The sequence below is a fragment of the Pogoniulus pusillus genome, chromosome 41 (genome assembly GCF_015220805.1).
Source record: "Pogoniulus pusillus isolate bPogPus1 chromosome 41, bPogPus1.pri, whole genome shotgun sequence".
Lineage (NCBI taxonomy): Eukaryota > Metazoa > Chordata > Aves > Piciformes > Lybiidae > Pogoniulus > Pogoniulus pusillus.
The window spans coordinates 4,545,243-4,567,747 of NC_087304.1; the positions used below are offsets into that span (position 1 = coordinate 4,545,243).

Below are 22,505 nucleotides of genomic sequence, written 5' to 3' on the forward strand. Positions count from 1 at the left end.
TGGATGAGCTTGAAGGTCCCTTCCTACCAAAATCATTCTATGATTCTATGATCTGTGGAGGTCTCTTTCAACCCCTGGTGTTCAGGGATTCTAATGATGATGATGATAGTAACCAACCCAGCACCAGCAGCAGCTCTTGAGCTGGCAGGGGGCCTCTGGCTGGCACTGGCAGCAGAGCAGTCCCCGTCCTGCCTGTCCCTGTGCTGCAGTACCTGACGTGCTGCCTGCCTGCCAGTTCCAGGAGCAGGATGGAATTGGAGTGACAGGAAGCAAAATCAGTCTGAATGAATGAGGTCACCTGCCCTATAAATAACCCAGCATGGCACAGGGTGGCACACCTCTGCTGTGCCCACAGGGCTGCACTGCTGCGGGTCAATGCCAGGGCTGGGTGCTGGCAAGTGGTGACAGTGTAGCATAGCCATGCTGGGTGCTGGTAACTGGTGTGGCTGCAGCATAACCATGCTGGGTACTGGGTGCTGGATGCCAGTGTAGCACAGCCATGCTAGGTGCTGGGTGCTGGCAGCTGGTGCCAGTGCAGCACAACCATGCTAGGTGCTGGGTGCTGGCAGCTGGTGCCAGTGCAGCACAGCCATGCTAGGTGCTGGGTGCTGGCAGCTGGTGCCAGTGCAGCACAGCCATGCTAGGTGCTGGGTGCTGGTAGCTGGTGCCAGTGCAGCACAGCCATGCTAGGTGCTGGGTGCTGGCAGCTGGTGCCAGTGCAGCACAGCCATGCTAGGTGCTGGGTGCTGGCAGCTGGTGCCAGTGCAGCACAGCCATGCTAGGTGCTGGGTGCTGGTGGCCAGTGCCAGTGCAGCACAGCCATGCTAGGTGCTGGGTGCTGGTGACCAGTGCCAGTGCAGCACAGCCATGCTAGGTGCTGGGTGCTGGTGACCAGTGCCAGTGCAGCACAGCCATGCTAGGTGCTGGGTGCTGGTGGCCAGTGCCAGTGCAGCACAGCCATGCTAGGTGCTGGGTGCTGGTGACCAGTGCCAGTGCAGCACAGCCATGCTAGGTGCTGGGTGCTGGTGACCAGTGCCAGTGCAGCACAGCCATGCTAGGTGCTGGGTGCTGGTGACCAGTGCCAGTGCAGCACAGCCATGCTAGGTGCTGGGTGCTGGTGACCAGTGCCAGTGCAGCACAGCCATGCTAGGTGCTGGGTGCTGGTAACCAGTGCCAGTGCAGCACAGCCATGCTAGGTGCTGGGTGCTGGTGACCAGTGCCAGTGCAGCACAGCCATGCTAGGTGCTGGGTGCTGGTAACCAGTGCCAGTGCAGCACAGCCATGCTAGGTGCTGGGTGCTGGTAACCAGTGCCAGTGCAGCACAGCCATTGCAGATAGAGCCCAGCACTAACAATGCTCAGGGTGAGAGTGCCAATCCATCTTGGGGTGCTGGGTGGGCCTCTGGCACCACAGTGGGCACATTGCAATACCACCAGGGCTGGGACTCCTCCAAGCATGGAGGGCAGGTTCAGATCCTTCCTAAATCTTGGCCTGTTGGGAGAAGAATGGAGGTGACCTCCTGGCACCCAGCTGCTGCCACCAGCTGCCACAGGCACCTGGCCCTGCTGCGGGCGAAGCTGGCAAAGAAGCTGTTGTCCTCTGGGAGCAGTGGGCAGGTGATGGAAGTCCAGGCAGGAATGGAGGCACAGGCAGGGATTACAGTGAGAAGAAAGCACTGCAGTGTGAGGCCAGCAACTGCTGTAATTCCCCTTAATTCCCCAGCTGTGGCATGTGGCAGCACCACAGAATCCTGCACTTGTTTGGCTTCCAGATCCTCCACTCCAACCATTCTGTTCCTCTGCCAAGGCTGGGGCTAAACCATGGCCCTCAGCACCACAGCTCTGCAGCTCCTCAGTGCCTCCAGGGCTGGGGATTCAAACACCTCCCTGGGCAGCCTGTGCCAGGTACCAAGAACCCTTCAAGTGAAGAAGTATCCCCTAATGTCCAACCTAAACCTCCCCTGGGGCAACTTGAGGCCATTTCTTCTCATCCTGTCACTTGTCACTATGTGTTACCCTCACCTGGCTCCAGCCTCCTCTCAGAGAGCTGTAGAGAGCAGTGAGGTCTCCCCTCAGCCTCCTCTTCTCCAGGCTACACACTCCCAGCTCCTCATCCCTGTTCTCCAGCCCCTTCCCCAGCTTTGTTGCCCTTCTCTGGACCTGCTCCAGCCCCTCGAGGTCCTTCTTGGAGTGAGTGCCCCAAAGCTGAGCCCAGCACTCAAGCTGCAGACTCACCCCTGTAGAGAACAGGGGAACAATCCCTGCCCTGCTCCTGCTCCCCACATTGCTGCTGATCCAAGACAGGCTGCTGGAGCCCTTCTTGGCCACCTGGGCCCTCTATAGTCACCTTCAGCTGCTGTCCATCGACTCTCCCAGGTCTTCCTCTGCTGGGCAACCTCCAGGCACTCTGATCCAAGCCTGGAGCATTTATGGGGTTGCTGTGACTCAAGTGCAGCACTCAGGTCTTGGCCATGTTCAGTTGGGGTCGTTGTCCCTCTCCATGCACATGGGACTCTTCCCAGCCTCCCTCCCTGGTGTGGAGGAAGGCAAAGGAAGGAACCCAGCAGCCCCAAAACCTTGCTGAGGACCATCTTGAAGCCATCCTGCCATCTGTTGTGCTTTCAGCACAATTAAGCAGGCAGAAGCCGTGCCAGGCAGTGGGCAGCAGCCCTGCCTGCACCCTGCCAGGCCTGGGAAATACCCCCCCACGACTGGGGAGGGGAGTTTGGATGCTGTGCCAACCTTCCTGCCAAAGCCTGCCCGGTGCTGCGGGCTGTGAGGGCAGCTGGTGGCAGTGAGGGCAGCTGGTGGCAGTGAGGGCAGCAGTTCAGCCAGGGTTTGGGTGCTCGATGGGCGCAGGGTCTTGGCTTGCCAGGCTGGATGCCAGGCTGAGTGCTCCTCATCAGGCCTCAGCAGGCTTCTCTGGGACACAAGGAAGGCATTTCAGGGAGAGATGGGCAGTGGGGACAGTGGCACCTCGGCAGAGGCTGCTGCCACCCACCACCCCAAAACCTCCCCTACTGCCAGACTCGAGACCTGAAGACCCTTGGCTGGAGGACCCAGCTGCTTGGTGACACCACGAACCCAGCAAGGCCACTGGAAGCTGCCAGGGACAGGGCTCTGCCCTGGGCTCAGACCTGCCCAACTCCTCTCACAAGCCCTGTGCCCTGCTGCTGCCACCTCACCAGACCCCAGGGCAGGGATTCTCTGGTGCGCCGCCAGCTCGGGGCTTGTCGCCACTTCCCTTGCTTGTCACCGGCATTAACTTTCCCAGTGGCGTTGGTTTATCCTCTTGATCCCGTCAGGAAGCAGGGAGGCAGCGAAAGCATCCCCAGGGAATCGCTGCCGCACGCGCCGAGCCTTAATTAGGGCTGGGAAAACTCTGCCGGCAGCGGCGCGGGGATGGGGATGGGGATGGGGATGGGCATGGGGATGGGCATGGGGATGGGGATGGGGATGGGGATGGGGATGGGGATGGGGGGGAGGGAGGGAGAGATTGGCACCAAAATTCATTCGTCTGCTCCAAAATGGTGAGCAAAACGCTCAGAGCCCAGATCCTGGGGACGCCGCGGGCCCAGCAGCGTGGGTATGGATTCAGGGAGCATCCTGCGGGCACAGGGAGCCTGGCAGATGGCAGGGAAGCGGCAGCGGAACGCGGGATGGATCTGGCGAGCGGCAGCCGCTGCGGGCACGGCTCTGCTGGCGGCTCGGATGGGGGTGGAGGAGCTGGTCCCCACCCCGCTCTGCCTCTCCCCTGTCTGGGAGATGAGTGGCCCCGGCATGGCTCCACCTCAGGTCTCCCAGACTGGGCTCTGGGCACTGGGGATGAGCCACACGTGTGGCCAAAGATGCTCTTCTGGGGTGGGGGAAGCGTCCCCGTGGGTGAGTTCAGGATGATGCACAGTGTAGGGCTGGTCCCCAGCACCCTCCACCCTCCGTGGCATGGCCACCAGTGCAGCAATTGCCAGCTGGGGGTACCAGTGCCAAGCGTGTCACCTCCACTTGCACGGCACAGATGGCACAGAGGCGTGTGGCAGGTGGCTGTACCAGATGCCCGACCACTGGCTGCACATTCTGCCGTGCTGGGGTGGGTCCCGTGGTGACACTGCCAGTTTTGGGGTGAAATCCTGCAGGTTTTGGGTCAGCAGCACAGACACTGGGCGAAGCCTGGCACAGCAGCAGGGATGCAACCTTTCTGCAGTGCTCTCCCAGCAGCCCTGGCCTCAGCTATCGACCACACCATGGAAACAGGCTCCATTAACATCAACCAGCAGCTCCAAGCCCAGCCAAGGATGCAAGGATTAAGCACTTGGCTTCTTCTGCTAATTAATAATCCACTTGATTAAGGATTGTCAGTCAATAAATCACCAGCGTGCAAGGACAGGCTCTGTGACCACCAGCTGGGGACACTGCTCCAGGGAGCCTCCATCCTCCTCCGTGCCCAAACACAGCTTGCCTGGACCCCTCCCTCAGCTCCCTCTTGGTTGTCACCATCTGATGGTCAAGAGGCTGCCAGGGGAGGTGGCAGTGTCACCATCCCTGCCCCTCTGCTCCACACTGGTGAGACCACATCTGGAGTGCTGCATCCAGCTCTGGAGCCCTTGGGACAAGAGGGATGTGGAGGTGCTGGAGGGTGTCCAGAGCAGGGCCAGGAGGATGCTGAGAGGCTGCAGCAGCTCTGCTGTGAGCACAGACTGAAAGAGTTGGGGCTGTGGAGGCTGGAGAGGAGAAGGCTCCCAGGGGACCTTCTTGTGGCCTTCCAGCATTTGAAGGAGGCTACAAAAAAGCTGGGGAGGGACTTTTGAGGGTGTGGGGGAGTGTCAGGAGTGGGGGGATGGAGCAAAGCTGGAGGTGGGGAGAGTGAGGCTGGAGGTGAGGAGGAAGTTGTTGAGCAGGAGAGTGGTGAGAGCCTGGCAGGGGTTGCCCAGGGAGGTGGTTGAGGCCCCATGGCTGGAGGTGTTTGAGGCCAGGCTGGCTGAGGCTGTGTGCAGCCTGCTCTAGGGTAGGGTGTCCCTGGGCATGGCAGGGGGGTTGGAGCTGGCTGCTCCTTGTGGTCCCTTCCAACCCTGACTGATTCTGTGACCTGGGAGTGCTGGAGGCCAAGTTCCCCATGGACCAGCAATGTGCCCTGGTGGCCAAGAATGCCAAGGGGCTCCTGGGGTGCCTGAAGAAGAGTGTGGGCAGCAGGTCAAAGGAGGTTCCTCTGCCCCTCTGCTCTTCCCTAGGGAGGTCACATCTGCAGTCCCATGGCAGGGGGGTTGGAACTAGGTGATCCTTGTGCTCCCTTCCACCCCTGACTGACTCGATGATTCTATGATCTCTGGAGGGGCTCAAAACCTGTGTGGCCATGGCACCAGGGGGGCATGGTTTAGTGGGCATGGTGGTGCTGGGTTGAGTGTTGGACTGGATGATCTCAGAGGCCTTTTCCAGCTGAAAGAGTTCTCTGGGTCTGCAATGCCATGGATCATGCTGGCAATGTCATCAGCATCTTGTCTGCCCCCCACCCTGCTCCATCCTTGCTGCAGGTCCCTCTGTCTGGTGAGGTGACACAACAAGGACACCTCCCCTGAGAGGTGGTGAGAGGGAATGGATTGAAGCTTGAGGAGGGGAGACTGAGGCTGGAGATGAGGAAGAAATTCTTGACAGCGAGGTTGGGGAGACCCTGGACCAGGTTGCCCAGGGAGGCTGTGGATGTCCCCTCCCTGGAGGTGTTCAAGGCCAGGTTGGAACCTGTTGAGAGGTGTCCCTGCCCATGGCAGGGGGAGTTGGCACTGGATGACCTTAAAGGTCCCTTCCAACCCAACCCATTCTGTGGTTCTATTCTCTGTTTTATCACACAGGTCCATGACAATGTCACAGGGTCCCACAGCCACCCCAGGGACCACCTGAGTGGGCTGTTGCTGGTTCCCACTCGATGGATTGGGCAGAAATTGCCCATGAAGGATCCCTAAGCCTTGGGTGGGGACACCTCTAAAACGTGGGGGGAAACCCAGCCCCACCCCTGGGGCTACAAGCACCAACTCCAGCAGGTGACATCAGGGATACAGCCAGCTTGGGGACAGCAGGTTTGGGGAGGGGGGCAGGAGGGGACCAACACACTTCCCATCCTTCCAGCCCAATTATCCCCAATGCTCAAGCACAGGGCGGGGGTGGCAGGGAGGGGACAATGTCCCCCGAGGCAGCTTTAGCACAGGCAGAGTGCAGCGAGGAGTGATAATTGCATCTCCCCCTGGCCCTGGCACAGGAATATGAAGCAATTAGCTAATTGCAGTGGGGGGTCACGGTGGGTGCCTGCCTCCATCCTCCCCCCACCCCAATCCCAGCACGGCTGAGTGGGCTCTGTGTGGCTTTGTGCTTAACCTACATTTGCTTTTGTCCTGCCTGGTGCAGCAGGAGCATGCTTGGGGGGTGTGGGGTGTGTGTGTGTGTGTCTTGTGTTTGGCTCAGCAGGGCTCAGTGTGCCACACAGTGCTGGGGGGCACTCTCAGCAGCCCCCAGACCCAAATGAAGCAGTTCAGCCTTGCTGCCTTTCATCCAGGTAAAAAGCCTAGGTGAGTGGTGACATGAGGATGGGGGTTTGCAGCTGGTGACATCGATGTCACCATGAAAGCACTGAGCTCTCACTGATTCTTTTCCCCCCTCCTCCATGGTGAAATTTGTTGAGCTGCTTCCATCCCCAGAGGGTTTGATAACCCAGGGTGGGATCCACAGGTGATGCTCCAGCTGTGTGAGGAGAGGCACAGCAACCACCCAGCACCTCCTCAGAATCACCTGCAGAGGCTACAGGAGTTTGGGGTGGTGGCAGGGAGAAAAACTCATCAGTGGGGGCGAGGATCATAGAATGGTTTAGGTTGGAAGGGAGCTCAAAGCTTAGCCAGTTCCAGCCAGGGACACCTCTCACTAGAACAGGTCCCTCAAGGCCTCATCCAACCTGGTTCTGAGCAGCTCCAGGGAGGTTGTGGTTCTGTGCTCCACAACCTCCCTGGGCAACCTGTGCCAGTGTCTCAGCACCCTCAACCTGTGCCAGTGTCTCACCACCCTCAACCTGTGCCAGCGTCTCACCACCCTCAACCTCTGCCAGTCTCTCACCACCCTCACTGCAAACAACTTCTTCCTAACATCCACTTTCAGTCTTCCCTCTGCCACTTTAAACCCATTCCTCCTCCTCCTCTCATTCCAAGCCCTTGTCAATAGTCCCTCCTTATTTCCCATGGCAGTTCCTCTCCCCTGGGTGCCTCACCCCCATCTCAGCATCACCCATGCCATCTTTCCCAGGATGCAGGAGCTAGGTGGCCCTGCCATAACCCATGGCTTTAAGCCAGCCCCTTGGCTTGCCAGCCACCCTTTGGGTGCTGCACCTAAAGCTGTCAGCACCCTTAAGTGACAGCTCCACACTCCCTCTCCCCTCCTCCCAATCCAACACCAGTTAAACATCCCAGTGCATCCCCTGGGATAAGTGGTCCGGGGTGTGCTGGGCAGACCATCCCCCACTCATGATTCTCCTCCAGTGCTGGTGGCTGCTGGGATGGATTCCTTTGGGGTTTTTTTTTTGACTGGGATGATTTTTTTTCTCCCTGGGCTGCAGGCAGGGAAGAGGCCAAGGAGGCACAGCCGGCGCTGGTGACACAGCAAGAAGGGACCATTGTGGCCAGGCACAGCTGTGCGGGACGGGAGCAAAGGCAATGCCAAAAGCCGGCGATGGGAAGAGCTTGGGAGATTGACCAACCCCCCGAGGGTGTTTCCTCACCCCACACGTGCCCCAGGGACAATGGAGGCTCTGTGAGGAGCGACACCATCCTCTGTCCTGGGGGGACACATCCCCTTGCCCTGGCGGGGTCTGATGTGTGCCATCTGGATGGGGTCACAGGGACAGCCCTGTGAGCGTGGGGACATCCACTCGGGCTGGCTCTGCTCAGCAAAGCAGGGGGGGTTGGTACTGGAGGTGTTTAAGGGGAGGCTGGGTGAGGCACCTGGTGCCGGGGGTTAGTTAATTAGGTGTGAGTTGAGAGGTTGGACTCGATGATCTCAGAGGTCTTTTCCAGCCTGGTTAGCTCTGTGTGTTGGTGCTGGAGTGCTCCTGTGGGCCTGATCCCATTGGAATCCAGCAAGTAACCTGCTCTGGAGGCTAATGGAGATGGGTGATGGAGTGACACTGGGGAGGACAGACAGCAGCTCCTTCCTCTGTCACTCAGCAGCTCCTTCCTCTGTCACTCAGCAGCTCCTATTTCTCCTGCTGAGCTCTGGTGAATTATTCAGGTGCTGCTGCTCTGGGAGGGTGGGGGGGGGGGAGGGGGCTCCCTCCTCACCCAGAGCTGGAGGTCACAGAGGTGGGGTGCAGCCAGAACTGGTGTCACTGGTCTTGTGCTGGCCAATGAGGTGAGATGGAGCTGGATGAGCTGTGCAGCCTCCCCCGGGGCATGGGGTGGTGATGCTGAGCCTGAGGGAGAGGAGCTGCTGCCAAGGACCATTTCATCCCATTGAGAGGAGGAAGGAGGGAAGGGGGGAGCGTGGCAGCAGCACCCGAGCTGGCCCACATCCCACTGCTGCTTCTCATTTTCACTCCCTGGTTTTCCTGCAGGATGAGTGCCAGCTCTCATCCCCCACTGACTGGCAATAGCTGCCCCAGTGAAGCGGCAGGGATGGGGTTTTCCTGGGGTGAGCACTGGCATCACCATCTTCATCGTCATCATCATCCTCATCCTCATCATCATCACATTATCTTCAGCTGTTGCTGGGAACGCCCCACTGAGGGTTTGAGGGGCTGAAGGTGGAGAGCTGAGCAATGCTCAGTCTCTGAGATGCTCCCAGACAGGGCAGCAGGGAGTTGGCATCTGCATACTGGGTACACTGGGGGTGTACTGGGGTGAGCAGGGTGCCCCCCACATGTCCAACCCAGCCCATCACCCTCCACAGTACCACCAGCAATGATCTGGGCAGGGTTAGCACCAGGCTGGGCTGAGTGATGGGGCAGCAACAGAGAGATGGGACAGAGTGGCAATGGGCACAGGATGGGGCAGTAATGTGGACATGGGACAGGGAAACAACAGGGGTGAGGGACAGGGCATGGGAATGGGGGATGAGGCAGCAATGGGGACACGATGCTGGGCAGAAGCCAGCCCTGTGAGCAAGAAGCCACCAGGTTCTGCTGGTGCTTCCCCAGCTCCATTCACCGCCCTCCCCCATCTGTCACCTCCCCCATCTCTCCTAGTCCCGCGTTGCCCGCGGCTGCGAGTGGCACCGGGAGCAGAGGAGCTCAGGAGGAGGACTCCTGCCAGGCAACGCTGGTGCCACAACTGCTCAGGAGTGTGGGAGCAGCTGCTCCGGCTGCTCGGGCACAACGTGAGGCTGGGAGCAAACCCTCGGGGACAGCAGGAGTGGGGGGGGGCTCGGGATGGGTGATGTGGGGCACTGCTGTGGGGGAGGGGGGAACAGCAGGGCTGGAGGGGGCTGGGGTTGACTGGCAGGGGCTGAGGTTCAGTTCGCAGCCGCTGCATGAGGCCGAGATTCGAGTGAAGGCTGCTGTTAATCCAGGCTTTAATCCGCTCTAAACCTCACTTTTCATCTCTTTAGTGTCACCGTTTGGAGTCAGGATCCTGAGCCGCCGCGGGGTGAGGCAGCAGGAGGAGGATACTGCAACGATCCCAGTGCTGGGGAGCTTGGAATGGGGGTGCAAACTCCAGCAGGACCATGGGGCTAGTAGTGGGGACCCCAGCACAAGGACAAGCTGATGGTGACCACCCCCAGTGGCTTCACCCAGCCCAAAAACTCCTCCATGGGGCTGCCAGTGGGGTCTGGGTTGCCCAGCAGAAGGGACTCCCCACGATGTCCTGGTGAGAAACTGGCTCTATGCCTGCCATGGGGGCTGCCACTGCCCACCACCGACCATGCCAGGCCCCACACTCCCCCAGCCAAGTGGAGGAGATGCCTGTCCCCAGTTTTTACTGGTGGCAGTGGGTGGACTGGGGCTGCGTGGGGGCTTTAGGGGCCCTCTCCCAGAGTCCCCCATGCAGGAGCCACCAGCATCACTACCCCCTCCCAGCACACTGCTCCCAGTGAAGGGTGAAAGCAGAGCAGGAATGGACCCAGTGAGGGGGTGCTGCCACCTGAGCAGGCATCCTGTGGACTCCTCCCACACTGTTCCCTTCTTCCCGCGGGTGTCACAACCCCAAGGGCCCCCCACAGGCAGGGAGAGAGGATTCATCCAGGCCTTCATCATCCACCTGGGACTGTGTCATGCATCTGGGGCTCTGTCGCTCACGTGAGACCCCATCACCCACCCGGGATTACATCACTCACATGGATCCCCATCACCCACGTGAGTCCCCGTCACCTACCCAAGTCCTCATCACCCACTCAGGTCTCTGTCACTCATCCAGGATTTCATCACCCACCCAGGTCCCCATCACCCACCTGGAATTACGTCACCCATGCGGGTACTCAGGTCTTCATCACCCACTCGGGTCCTTATCACTCATCCAGGACCCCACCACCCACCCAGACCCCCATCACCCACCTGGGACTGTGTCACCCGTGTAAGTCCCCATCACCCACCCAGGTCCCATCACCCACTCATGTCTCTATGACCAGCCCATGTCTCTATCGCCCACCCAGGCCCCGTCGCCCCCAGCCCCGCGTACCCGCGGGCCCCTCCGTGCCCGCCCCACGCTCCCGGCTCCGCCCCGCCTTAAGCGGAACCCTCCCACTCCCGCCCCCGGGCACTCCTTGCATTCCTATTGGCTGCTTCGTAGCAAGCCCCGCTCCGCCATTGGCTGGTGCTTCCCGTGGGCCCCGCCCCCGCCGCCTCTCCCAGCCCCGCTTGGGACTTGGCAGCAGCCGCGGGCGGGAGCCCCGGACCCGCCGGGCACCGGCTCCGGGGGCACGGAGAGGAGCCTGGGGAAGCGAACCGCCCCCGTCCGGCCCTGCTCCGCCCCGTCCCGCCTCGTCCCGCCGCGGGTAGCGGAGTAGCCCCGGTCCCGGCGCCGCTGTCCCCCGAGGACAGCCTTACCCTCAGGTAAGGGCCGGCCGGGCTCCGCTGCCCGCCGGTGTAGCGCTGCCGGGATCGGGCACCTCTCGGTTCTCACGGTACCCTTTCGATCCTCACGGTACCTCCCGGCTCTCCCCGTCCGTGGGGGCGGGGGCGCTCGGTACCGTCTCGGTTTGCGCTTTCCCACTCTGGGGCCGGCAGTGGGGAGCAGGTTCTTGTCCCGGGACGCCAGGGCACCCCTTCCCTGGAGCATCTGCTATGCCCACCGTGTCACCGGGCACCACGGGGCAGCTTGGCCCCAGCGAGCCCCGGGCTGGGGCACACCAAGGGTTTGGGGAGCTGCCGGGCGGGCAGAGCCCGGGGCCGTTCTTAGGAGACCTCGGCTGCGGGGCAAACAGAGGGCAGAGGGGAATATCCCCCCCGGAGCGGTGGGAGATCAGAGAGAGGTTTAAAACGCCGCCGGGTCCAGTGGGTGGCGGCTAACGGGAGCCTGGAGAAGCCACCAGGGCACCTCTCCGTGGGGACATCTCCAGAGCCCATGTGCGAGGGCAGGGCTCTGCCCCATGGCAGCACTTGGCTCTGTGCATGGCTCTCTCCGTGCTCTGCGTCCTGCGGGCTGGGAAGGATGGAATTTTGGGCTTCCTCCATTCCCAGAGAGACAAATCCCTTTGGCCAGGCCGGATCCCGCTTGCAGCTACAGAGTTGGGTGCAAAGCGTCCCCAGGCGAAGCTCCGTCGGCTCCGCCGCAGGGAGGGGTTTGGGTCACCCCAGGTCCATCACCGGATCCCAGTTATCCCACGGAGCTTTGTTTTTTGCCTTCCCGGAGCAGCTTTGTCCTCGCTCGATCCCAGGGCAGGAAGCATGTGATGTACCAAGGCCCCCACCGCAGGGACAGACGGACAGACGGACGGTGGCTTTGGCCTCCGTTTCCTTCCCCCTTGGCTCTGCTTTCCACTTCCCCATGAGTCTCCTGAGCCTCCGTCTGCTGCGAGAGAAGGAGAAAGGAAGTTGCTGCCGGAGAGAGCAGCTTGATGGCAGCTTGGGAGAGAAAAGGAGGAAATGGAAGGCGAGACAGATGCTCTAAAATACCCTCCCCCCCTTCCTCCTTCTCTCTGCAAAATAACCCCCCTTCCTCCTCCTCCTTCCTCCTCCTCCTTCTCCTCTTCCTCCTTCACCTCTCTGTCAAAGAGTTCCCCCCTTTGTCCTCCTCCCCTCCATTAAATAGTCTCCCTTCCTCCTCCTCCCCCCTGTAAAATACCCTCCTTCCCTTCCTCCTCCTCCTCTCCACAAAACAACCCCCTCCCTCCTTCTCTTCCTCCTCCTCCTCTCCATATAATACCCTCGCTTCCTCCTCTTCATAAAATAGCCTCCTCTTCATCCTTCCTCCTCCTCCTCTCCACGCTGTACCTGCCTCCCCCCCCCCAGCATACAATAATCCCAGGAGTGGCGATTCCAGATCAACTCTCCCATCCCAAATCAGGGATTACACAGGGATTATCTCACCCCCTCCCCATCCCTCCCCTACACTAAAGCACCCACAGTTGGCACCTCACCATGTGCCAGTATCCCATTCCCACGCCGTGTTGGCAAACAGGGAAGCGCCAGCGGGATTCACCACCCACGCTCTGGGGTTGGCACCTCCAGAGCCCCCTTGTACAGACATGTTGGAGTTAACTGGAGTTACTGCTCCTTCCCACAGGTGCCCACAGCCAGGTTACATTCTCAGCCCCAAGGTGGGCACCTATGAGTAGGAGATGGTGGGATAGGGGATATCCCATCCTGGTGGCCTGTGAGGAGGAGATGGTGGGATAGGGGATATCCCATCCTGGTGGCCTATGAGTAGGAGATGATGGGATAGGGGATATCCCATCCTGGTGGCCTGTGAGGAGGAGATGATGGGATAGGGGATATCCCACCTTGGTGGCAAGGATGGTGGGCACATGCTCAAGCACTGCTGGCATGAGCACCAGGGAACAAGTGGAGCAAGACACAACCTTGCGGTGCCCAGCTGAGGCGATGCCAGCGGCATCCCTGCTCCAGGCTGGTTGGTGATTCCCTGAAGCCGTGGTGGCCACAGAGGGTTTGTGTTTTTTCTGGCTGCTCTTGCCAAGAAAGGAGTTTTTCCCCGGGTGAGATGTTTACTCAGTGGCTTCCTCTCTGGCCTCACCCTGCTTGGCACACACACGCCGGACCCGGTGGCTTTCGGTAGTGTTTGCACCCATGGCAACGTGCGAGGCTATTGCAGAAGGCAGTGGGTGGCCTTCTTCATCGTCCTCCTCCTCCTCTGGCATCCCCAGTGCTGGTAAACTGGGGTCTGGAAGCTGGAGGGGTCGTGGGTGGTGGGGCAGGGGTTGGTGAGTGTGGCTGGGCTCTCTGGTTACATCGCCGTGCCCTGCCGGAGCTCTGAGCTTTAATTAATTAATAGGGGTCAGGGCTGGTGGAAAGTGATGCTGGGGGATGGGGAATGGAGTGGTGGGACCTACCCATCCACACCCCCTCCCTGGGCCTCTGGCCAAGGATTTGAGGGGTGCTGGGGTGCAGAGCAGGGTCTTTTCCAGAGCAGTGGGAGGAAGTAGTGCACGGGATGCAAGGAGGATGAGGGAGATCTGTACCATTAAGTGTTTAGCTTGGCTGGGGAGATGATGTTCCTGTGTGGGAGGAAGCTTGTAGCAAGACAAGTTAATTCGACCCTGAGGAGGAGGAAGAGGAGATGGAGAGGGCCCTGCTTTCAGCTGGAGCCTTGTGGAGTTCTCCCTTTGTGCCGCACACTTGCTCCGTGCGAGCTCTGCCCCATCAATTATTTAGGTTCTCCTTCTTTCCTGCATGAAATATTCAGCCCCTGCCAGGGGAGCTGGAGGGGGGCTCTGGGGACACGAGCACCTGGAGCTGCTGGTGGGTAGCTGGTGACGGGGACAGTCAGGGGAGAGGGAGCTTTGGGGCTGGTAGAAATAGCCCTGGGACAGAGTCACTGCTGCGTTTGGCCTCTCTGCCATAAACGAGCTGCTGCGGTGCTCAGGCAGTGCCCCTGCCACAGCATGTGCCAGTGCCACCAGCCCCAGGTGCTGGCAGGATGGCAGCAGAGTCTCGTGTTCCCCTCGCTGCAGGCAGGAGCTTTAATTGCTGCTTCTTAACGAGAGGGCTGGACTCTGAGCTTGCTTGTGCTCAGCCACGGTGTGGAAGACGTGGAGGTTTTTTTTGGGGGGGGAGGGGTTCCCTGTGGAATGAGGACTGAGGTTTCATAGTGTGGCATTGTGTGGGATGCTCGTGGGTGCTGGCACCATGGTGTGGGAGATGTTTTTGTGGGTGTTCTCCACGGGATGAGGAGCTGAGAGTGCACAGTGAGGGTGCAGGATGGGATGCTCACCGATGCCCTGGTGCTGGCATGTTGTCTGTCCCCCCATGGCAGCCATCCCACCTCAGGCAGGACATTGCAGATGTCCCAACCTTCAGCCGAGCCCCGCACATGCCAACACTTAGGACTATAAAAACTACCAAAGAAAAAGAGACAAAAAGAGGACTGTGACTGTCCCCAAAGTCATCCTTGGGACCCACAACCCCACGGCGCTCATCCGGAGCAGGGAGGGACTGGGGGAAGGCAACGCCCAGCTGCTGGGTTTCGGCTGCAGAAGCTGCTTTTGGAGGGCGTTTTCGTTAAAAAGAAGAAGCAGAGAGGGGTGGGAAGGAAAAGGGGGGGGGGGGGGGGGGGGGGTAAAAAATAGAAAGAAAAAAAAGAAGAAAAAAGAAAAAAAATAAAAACCCCAACCCAAACCCCAAGGTTTGAGCAGGGCTGGAAAGTTGAGCGACAGGAAGGAAATGGGGTGGTTTATTTCGGTCTGCAGTTAGCTGGTCGGGGCAAAGCTTCCCTCTCCCTGCGCGGCGCTTAGCAGCCCCCTCCGTGAACAATGGGGTCGTGGGGGCCCTTCCCGGCAGGAAAAGGACTCGTTCCGCTGGAATCGCCTTGTTGGTGCTGAGTCAGCAGCTTGCTGGTGGGACGAGAGCGTGGTGAGGAGCTTGCTGGGGTAACCAACCCCCCCCCCCCCCTCCGGGGGCTGGGCAGGAGGTGAGCTTTGGCTTTCCTTGGGGTTTGCAGTTGAGTGACCTACGGAAGAGCTGGAGAAGGAGCAGGTTGTGTTTTGGGGGGGGGGGGGGGGGGGGGTCAGGAAAGAGCCTTTCCTTTTCCTGCTTTGTGGAAATGTGGAATGGTTTGGGGTTGGATGGGACCCTAAAGATCATTCAGTTCCAACGCCTGTGCCATGGGCCAGGGACACCTTCCACTAGAACCAGGTTGTTCAAGGTCCTGCCCAGCCTGGCTTTAAACACCTCCAGGGAGGGGGCATGCCTCAGTTTCCCTCCACGAGTGATGCTTATCTCTCCAGCCGTGATAGGCATTATCCAGCGCTGTCAGCACTGACTGGGCTGTTACTCCAGTTGGTAACTGGGAGCTGTGGGGGTGTGGGGCAGCTCCCACCAACCTGTGCTTCCTATTTTTTTCGGGCTCCATAGGTGGAGTGGCTGCAGTTGCCCAACAGAAAGCTCAGGCGTGGGAATTCCCATTTATCCCAGCACCACTACCTCCTGCCTATCCCTCCAGGCTCAGCTTTCCCTCTGCCCATCCTGCCTGTCCCTCCGGGCTCAGCTTTCCCTCTGCCCATCCTGCCTATCCCTCCGGGCTCAGCTTTGCCTCTGTCCATCCTGCCTGTCCCTCCAGGCTCAGCTTTGCCTCTGCCCATCCTGCCTATCCCTCCGGGCTCAGCTTTGCCTCTGCCCATCCTGCCTGTCCCTCCGGGCTCAGCTTTGCCTCTGTCCATCCTGCCTGTCCCTCCGGGCTCAGCTTTCCCTCTGCCCATCCTGCCTGTCCCTCCGGGCTCAGCTTTCCCTCTGCCCATCCTGCCTGTCCCTCCGGGATCGGCTTTCCCTCTGCCCATCCTGCCTGTCCCTCCGGGCTCAGCTTTCCCTCTGCCCATCCTGCCTGTCCCTCCGGGATCAGCTTTCCCTCTGCCCATCCTGCCTGTCCCTCCGGGATCAGCTTTCCCTCTGCCCATCCTGCCTGTCTCCCCAGTCTTAGCTCTCCCTTTGCCACACTGTTCATCTTTTTGGGCACAGCTTTCTCTCTGCCCATCCTACCCATCCCTCTGCCCATCTTGCCTATCTCTCCAGGCTCAGCTCTCCCTCTGCCCATCTCTCTGGGCTTGGTTCTGGCAGCTTCTTACACACAGCGCTGCCGACGTTCAGCGAGCCTGATCCACCTGGGATCTGCCACCGGCTCTGCAAGAGGCAGGCTCTGCTTTGGCATTTCTGTCTTATTAAGCCTCAGCTCGAAGCTCACACTGGCAAAAATCAATGTTTCCACATCCAAGGGAACACTCACAGACCTCCCTGCTTCTCCCCAGGGCTGTAAATAACGCTGCGCGGCAGCTCTGCTACCGCCTCACCTAATTCACGCCCTGGCAGAGCCTCTGCTGCCCTCGGGCTCAGGGAGCTGGTGCTTGGATGATGCTGGGGCTCAGCTTGCACCATCACCTGTGCACCCTTACCCTTCCACTGTTGCTCTTCCAACATCACCCCTGCACTGCTGGCTTTGAACCGTCAGCTTGCACTGCCACCCCTGTGCTCTTGCACCATCACCTGTGCACTGTTGCTCTTGTGCCATCACCCTGGCGCTGACACCCTTGCACCATGACCCACTGCACTACTGCCCTTGTACCATTGCCCTTGCACCATCACCCTTGCACTGTGACCCACTGCACCACTGCCCTTGCACCACTGCTCTTGCACCAAGCATCCTTGCACCCAGCATCCTTGCACCTTCACCCTTGCACTGTGACCCACTGCACCACTGCCTTTGTACCATTGCTCTTGCACCATGAGCCTTACACCCACCATCCTTGCACCCTCACCCTTGCACCATGAGCCACTGCACCACTGCCCTTGCACCACTGCTCTTGCACCCACCATCCTTGCACCTTCACCCTTGCACCATTGCCCTTGCACTGTCATCTGTGCACCATCACCCTTGTACCATCACCCCTGCACCATAACCCATGCAGAACCAGCTGCAGTGGTCAGAGCCTTGGTGACAACAGGGTGCCCCAAGAATTCCAGGCTTTGCTCCCAAGAGCCCAATGTGTGCTCCAAGTTGGTGGGAATGGGCTCGAGGATCCCCTGAGGGGGACTGTGACTGCATGGCAGCTCAGCTAAGGGTGACCCCTGGGGCTACCCAGGCTCGGTTCCGCAGTGGTATTAGCCCTAAGTTCCCTCTCCATATCCAGGGATCCAATTTATCCTTCGCATTCTCACACCAGCAGCATCCTTGGAGCTGAAATAGCTCCTTCCTCACCCTCCCTGGCGATGTATTTATAGCATGATCCCAACCCTTCCCTGCTCTGCTCTGCCGTGCTGACCGTGCCACGTGCTGCCTTCTTGCATAAGCCAGCCCCAGCTCTGCCCATCCATCCATCCCGGCGCGGGAGCCGGCTCTGAGCCTGCTGTTCTCACCCGCCTGTGATTTGTAGCTCTCTGATTTTTTCCTGGCCAAGCTGCATCTTCAGGGTTGGGGCTGGTTTAGTCACCCGTGGTGGTTTTCTTAATGCTGTCACCCGCTGGAAATCACAGAATTGTTCGGGTTGGAAAAGCCCTCTGAGACCATTGAGTCCATCCAGCAAACCAACCCCCACCACGGCCACTAAACCACTGCCCCAAGAGCCATGGCCAAATGTTTCTTGGACACTTACAGGGATGGGGACTTCACCACCTCTCCTGGGCAGCTTGTGCCAGTGCCTGACCACTCTTCACCACCTCCCTGGGTAGCCTGTGCCAGTGCCTGGCCACTCTTGCAGTGATTTGTCCTCATCTCCAACTTAAATCTCCCCTGGTGCAACTTGAGGCCATTTCCTCTCCTATCACTTGATCCTAGGGAGAAGAGCCCAACCCTCACCTCGCTGCAAGCTCCTTTCAGGGAGCTGTAGATAGCAATGAGGTCTCCCCTCAGCCTCTGCCTCTCCAGAAGAAACAACCCCAGAGATGGTCAGTTCAGCCCCACCAGGGTGCAGCGAGTTGGGCTGTGGGTGAGGTTTCTGGCTTCATAGAGTCACAGAATGGTAGAGATTGGAAGGGACCTCTGGAAATCATCCAGTCCAACCCCCCTGCCCCAGCAGGGCACCCACAGCAGCCTGCCCAGGAGCACAATGTTCGGGGGGGGTTTGGAAGCTCTGCAGAGAAGGAGACTCCACAGCCTCTCTGTGCAGCCTGCTGCAGACCTCCAGCGCCCTCACACTGAACAAGTCTCTCGTCCTGCTCAGATGCAACCTCCTGGGTGCCAGTTTGTGCCCACTGCCTATCATCCTGTCTCTGGGCACCACTGACAAGATCCCAGCCCCATCTTCTTGCCCCCCACAGCCCCTTTAGCTCCTGCTGAGCATTGCTCAGATGCCCTCTCAGTGCTCCATCCTCATGACCTGCGCCCTTTAGCTCCTCACCAAATGACTCACCTCCATGCTGGCTGTGCTCACCGTGCTGGCTGCAGAGGAATCTGTGCCAGTGGCAGAACGAGCCTGAGCTCTGCCATGGGTGTGATGGGGTGGGAAACAGGGGGCAGAAAGCCTCCACCACACCTCCTGAGTGCTGCAAAGCGGCTGCGCCACCGCGGCCTCGGGGAGCTGCGCGGCAACACGTGGCTGTGCTGGTTGCTGTGGGTGACTCAGCCGTCACCTGGGCTGTCCCCAGCTCACCCTGCAGGAAGTGAGTCAGGTTTGAAGGAAGAAAAGAAGTGTTCAAACGATGGGGCAAGAGTTCTGCTCTGGGAGGAGGGTGGCAGCGGGCGCAGGAGGGAGACGGATGGAGAGGCAGAGGCGGTGCTCAGGTAGGGAGACCTTGGCCACCTTCGGGGTTGCCTCCTGTGTTGTAGCTTCAACTCACAGTGTGGGGGAAGGAAGGCTGAACACCCTGAAACCCACCCTGCAATAAACCTGGGTTAGGAGTTCAGCCCTCACCTGGCCTGGCACCCAGGAGCTTCTCTGGGTCTTGGTGTTGTCTGGAGCTGCTCCTCTTGCCATAGCCCAGAGCTGCTCCTCTTGCCATAGCCTGCAGCTGCTCCTCTTGCCATAGCCCAGAGCTGCTCCTCTTGCCATAGCCCAGAGCTGCTCCTCTTGTCATTGCATGGAGCTGCTCCTTTTGCATTGCCTGCAGCTGCTCCTCTTGCCATTGCCTGCAGCTGCTCCTCTTGCCATAGCCCAGAGCTGCTCCTCTTGCCATTGCATGGAGCTGTTCCTCTTGCCATTGCATGAAGCTGCTCCTCTTGCCATTGCCTGCAGCTGCTCCTCTTGCCATAGCCCAGAGCTGCTCCTCTTGCCATAGCCCAGAGCTGCTCCTCTTGCCATTGCATGCAGCTGCTCCTCTTGCCATTGCATGCAGCTGCTCCTTTTGCATTGCCTGCAGCTGCTCCTCTTGCCATAGCCTGCAGCTGCTCCTCTTGCCATTGCATGGAGCTGTTCCTCTTGCCATTGCATGGAGCTGCTCCTCTTGCCATAGCCCAGAGCTGCTCCTCTTGCCATTGCCTGCAGCTGCTCCTCTTGCCATAGCCCAGAGCTGCTCCTCTTGCCATAGCCCAGAGCTGCTCCTCTTGCCATTGCCTGCAGCTGCTCCTCTTGCCATAGCCCAGAGCTGCTCCTCTTGCCATAGCCCAGAGCTGCTCCTCTTGCCATTGCATGCAGCTGCTCCTCTTGCCATTGCATGCAGCTGCTCCTTTTGCATTGCCTGCAGCTGCTCCTCTTGCCATTGCCTGCAGCTGCTCCTCTTGCCATTGCCTGCAGCTGCTCCTCTTGCCATAGCCCAGAGCTGCTCCTCTTGCCATTGCATGGAGCTGTTCCTCTTGCCATTGCATGAAGCTGCTCCTCTTGCCATTGCCTGCAGCTGCTCCTCTTGCCATAGCCCAGAGCTGCTCCTCTTGCCATAGCCCAGAGCTGCTCCTCTTGCCATTGCATGCAGCTGCTCCTCTTGCCATTGCATGCAGCTGCTCCTTTTGCATTGCCTGCAGCTGCTCCTCTTGCCATAGCCTGCAGCTGCTCCTCTTGCCATTGCATGGAGCTGTTCCTCTTGCCATTGCATGGAGCTGCTCCTCTTGCCATAGCCCAGAGCTGCTCCTGTGCCATTGCATGGAGCTGCTCCTTTTGCGTTGCCTGAAGCTGCTCCCTCCCCTCCCAAGAAGGGATGAGGAGGGCTGGGGATTAAGCTGGGACACACCAGCTGACCTCCACTCGTGCTTCTTCTCCCTGCAGAGATGGACACCTTCAGCACCAAGAGCTTGGCCTTGCAGGCCCAGAAGAAGCTCTTGAGCAAGATGGCTACCAAGACCATAGCCAACGTCTTCATCGACGACACCAGCAGCGAGATCTTGGACGAGCTCTACCGAGTCACCAAGGAGTTCACCCACAACCGCAAGGAGGCCCAGAAGATCATCAAGAACCTCATCAAGATCGTCATGAAGCTGGGCGTGCTCTACCGCAACGAGCAGTTCAGCCCCGAGGAGCTGCTGGTGCTGGAGCGCTTCCGCAAGAAGGTGCACACCTTGGCCATGATGGCAGTCAGCTTCCACCAGATAGACTTCACCTTCGACCGCAGGGTCATGTCGGGGGTGCTGACGGAGTGCAGGGACCTCCTGCACCAGGCTGTCAACGGGCACCTGACGGCCAAGTCGCACTCGCGCATCAACCACGTCTTCAACCACTTCGCCGACTACGAGTTCCTCTCGGCGCTCTACGGCCCCGCCGAGCCCTACCGCACCCACCTCAAGAGGATCTGCGAAGGCGTCAACAAGATGCTGGAGGAGGACAACATCTGAAGCTGGCGGGTGGCTGGCGGCAGCTGCTGGGCTCCGCCTGCCGCCGGGCTGAAGGCAGGTCGCCTGTTTGGGCCGCCGGCAGGCAGGCTCCGTGGCCTCTCCTCTGCGGTGGTGACTCCTTCTCTGCTCCTTCCTACAAAAGACTCAGCTGCTTCTTGATGATCTCTGGACTTGATGAGCTCAGAGGTGTTTTCTGGGCTGGATCAAAGGGTCTTGATAGCGGGACTTGAGCATGATGGTTGGACCCAACGATGATGGTTGGACCCAATGATGATGGTTGGATTTGGTAATGGTGGTTGGACTCAGTGATGATGGTTGGACTCAATGGGGATGGTTGGACTTGATAATGATGGTTGGACTCGAGCATGATGGTTGGACCCAACGATGATGGTTGGACTCGAGCATGCTGGTTGGACCCAACAATGATGGTTGGACCCAACAATGATGGTTGGACCCAACGATGATGGTTGGACTTGATAATGATGGTTGGACTCAATGAGGATGGTTGGACTTGATAATGATGGTTGGACTCAAGCATGATGGTTGGACCCAACAATGATGGTTGGACTCGATAATGATGGTTGGACTCAAGCATGATAGTTGGACCCAACGATGATGGTTGGACTTGATAACGATGGTTGGACTCGATGGGGATGGTTGGACTTGATAATGATGGTTGGACTCAAGCATGATGGTTGGACCCAATGATGATGGTTGGACTTGATAATGGTGGTTGGACTCAATAATGATGGTTGGACTCAATGATGATGGTTGGACTCGATGGGGATGGTTGGACTCAATGACCTCAGAGGTCTTTTCCAACCCAACCAATTCTCTGATCCTCTGACTTTGTCTAACCCTTGCTCAGGGTCTGCAAACCCCTCCCCTGTGTTGAGCTGAGTCCTGTCCAGGTGATCCTGGGCTCCTGCTGTACAGTTTGATTCCCTTTGCTCACCAAGTGCTCTTAACTCAGAGTCCAAGGAAGAGGACTCCTCACCTTGAACTCCACCATAACCCTCCTGGGGGAAACCCAAACCAAAGACTTGTGGTGTGGGGCACCTATGAGGTGTCTCTGAGCAGGTGGGCAGATGCTTGGGTGAATGGCTGTGAGAAGCAGTTACTGGAGGGTTGTGGAGCTCTGTGCTTGCCACTCAGCAGCTCTGTGATGTGGTGAGAGCAAATCATGGTCCAGGCTCCTGTTGCCCAGGGTAGGAAGGTGCTTCTGCACCTCGCTGGCTAGCCTGAACTTTGGTCTCCTAAAAGACTGATCCTTGACACCAGGAGGCTGCCACCTCACCTGGGCAAGCAGCTGTCCCTCAGGGCTGGGAGGGAGCTGGAAGGAGCTGCTCCATCCCTGCATCCCAGGTACACCCTTTCAGCCAAGCCCACCCCACCAGCCACCCAAGATGGTACCACTGTGCTGGCTCCAGCGCCTTCCTTGGTGGTTGTCCAAAGCTCTCCCTAGGACCTTGTAGGTTTTTTGTGTCCTCGACTGAGTTGTGGTTGTCATTTTGTAGCAAACTGTGTAGCCCTGATGAGTTATTTAAATAAAACTCACCTCTTTGGCTTGGGTGCTCCCTGTGGTGGGGACAGAGGACACAGATAGTGACAAAATGAGTGTTGGAGGCGCTTGGGTTTGCCTTTCAGGCTGGGATGGCTCTCTGTGACCTGAGCTTTTCACTCTGTA

The 22,505-nt window shown here is 59.1% G+C and overlaps 1 protein-coding gene and 1 long non-coding RNA gene across 3 annotated transcripts; one reads left to right on the plus strand and one right to left on the minus strand.

Moving 5' to 3' along the window:
- Nucleotides 1–10,787: 10,787 nt before the first annotated feature.
- On the plus strand, nucleotides 10,788–22,383 carry TNFAIP8L1 (TNF alpha induced protein 8 like 1). Of its 2 annotated transcripts, none has more exons than XM_064175340.1 (2): nucleotides 10,788–11,010; nucleotides 20,256–22,383. In XM_064175340.1, the coding sequence occupies exon 2, from the start codon at nucleotides 20,258–20,260 to the stop codon at nucleotides 20,816–20,818; it is 561 nt and encodes a 186-aa protein (XP_064031410.1). In that variant the 5' UTR covers nucleotides 10,788–11,010; nucleotides 20,256–20,257; the 3' UTR covers nucleotides 20,819–22,383. The 2 variants fall into 2 exon arrangements, with proteins under 2 accessions (XP_064031410.1, XP_064031411.1); XM_064175341.1 differs by lacking the exon at nucleotides 10,788–11,010 and adding an exon at nucleotides 14,700–15,043.
- LOC135192313 (uncharacterized) lies at nucleotides 15,009–18,663 on the minus strand. Its single transcript, XR_010308962.1, has 3 exons — nucleotides 18,471–18,663; nucleotides 17,479–17,582; nucleotides 15,009–15,093 (listed from the first exon to the last, which is right to left on the minus strand). It is a non-coding gene; the product is annotated as an uncharacterized LOC135192313 (long non-coding RNA).
- Nucleotides 22,384–22,505: the final 122 nt, after the last annotated feature.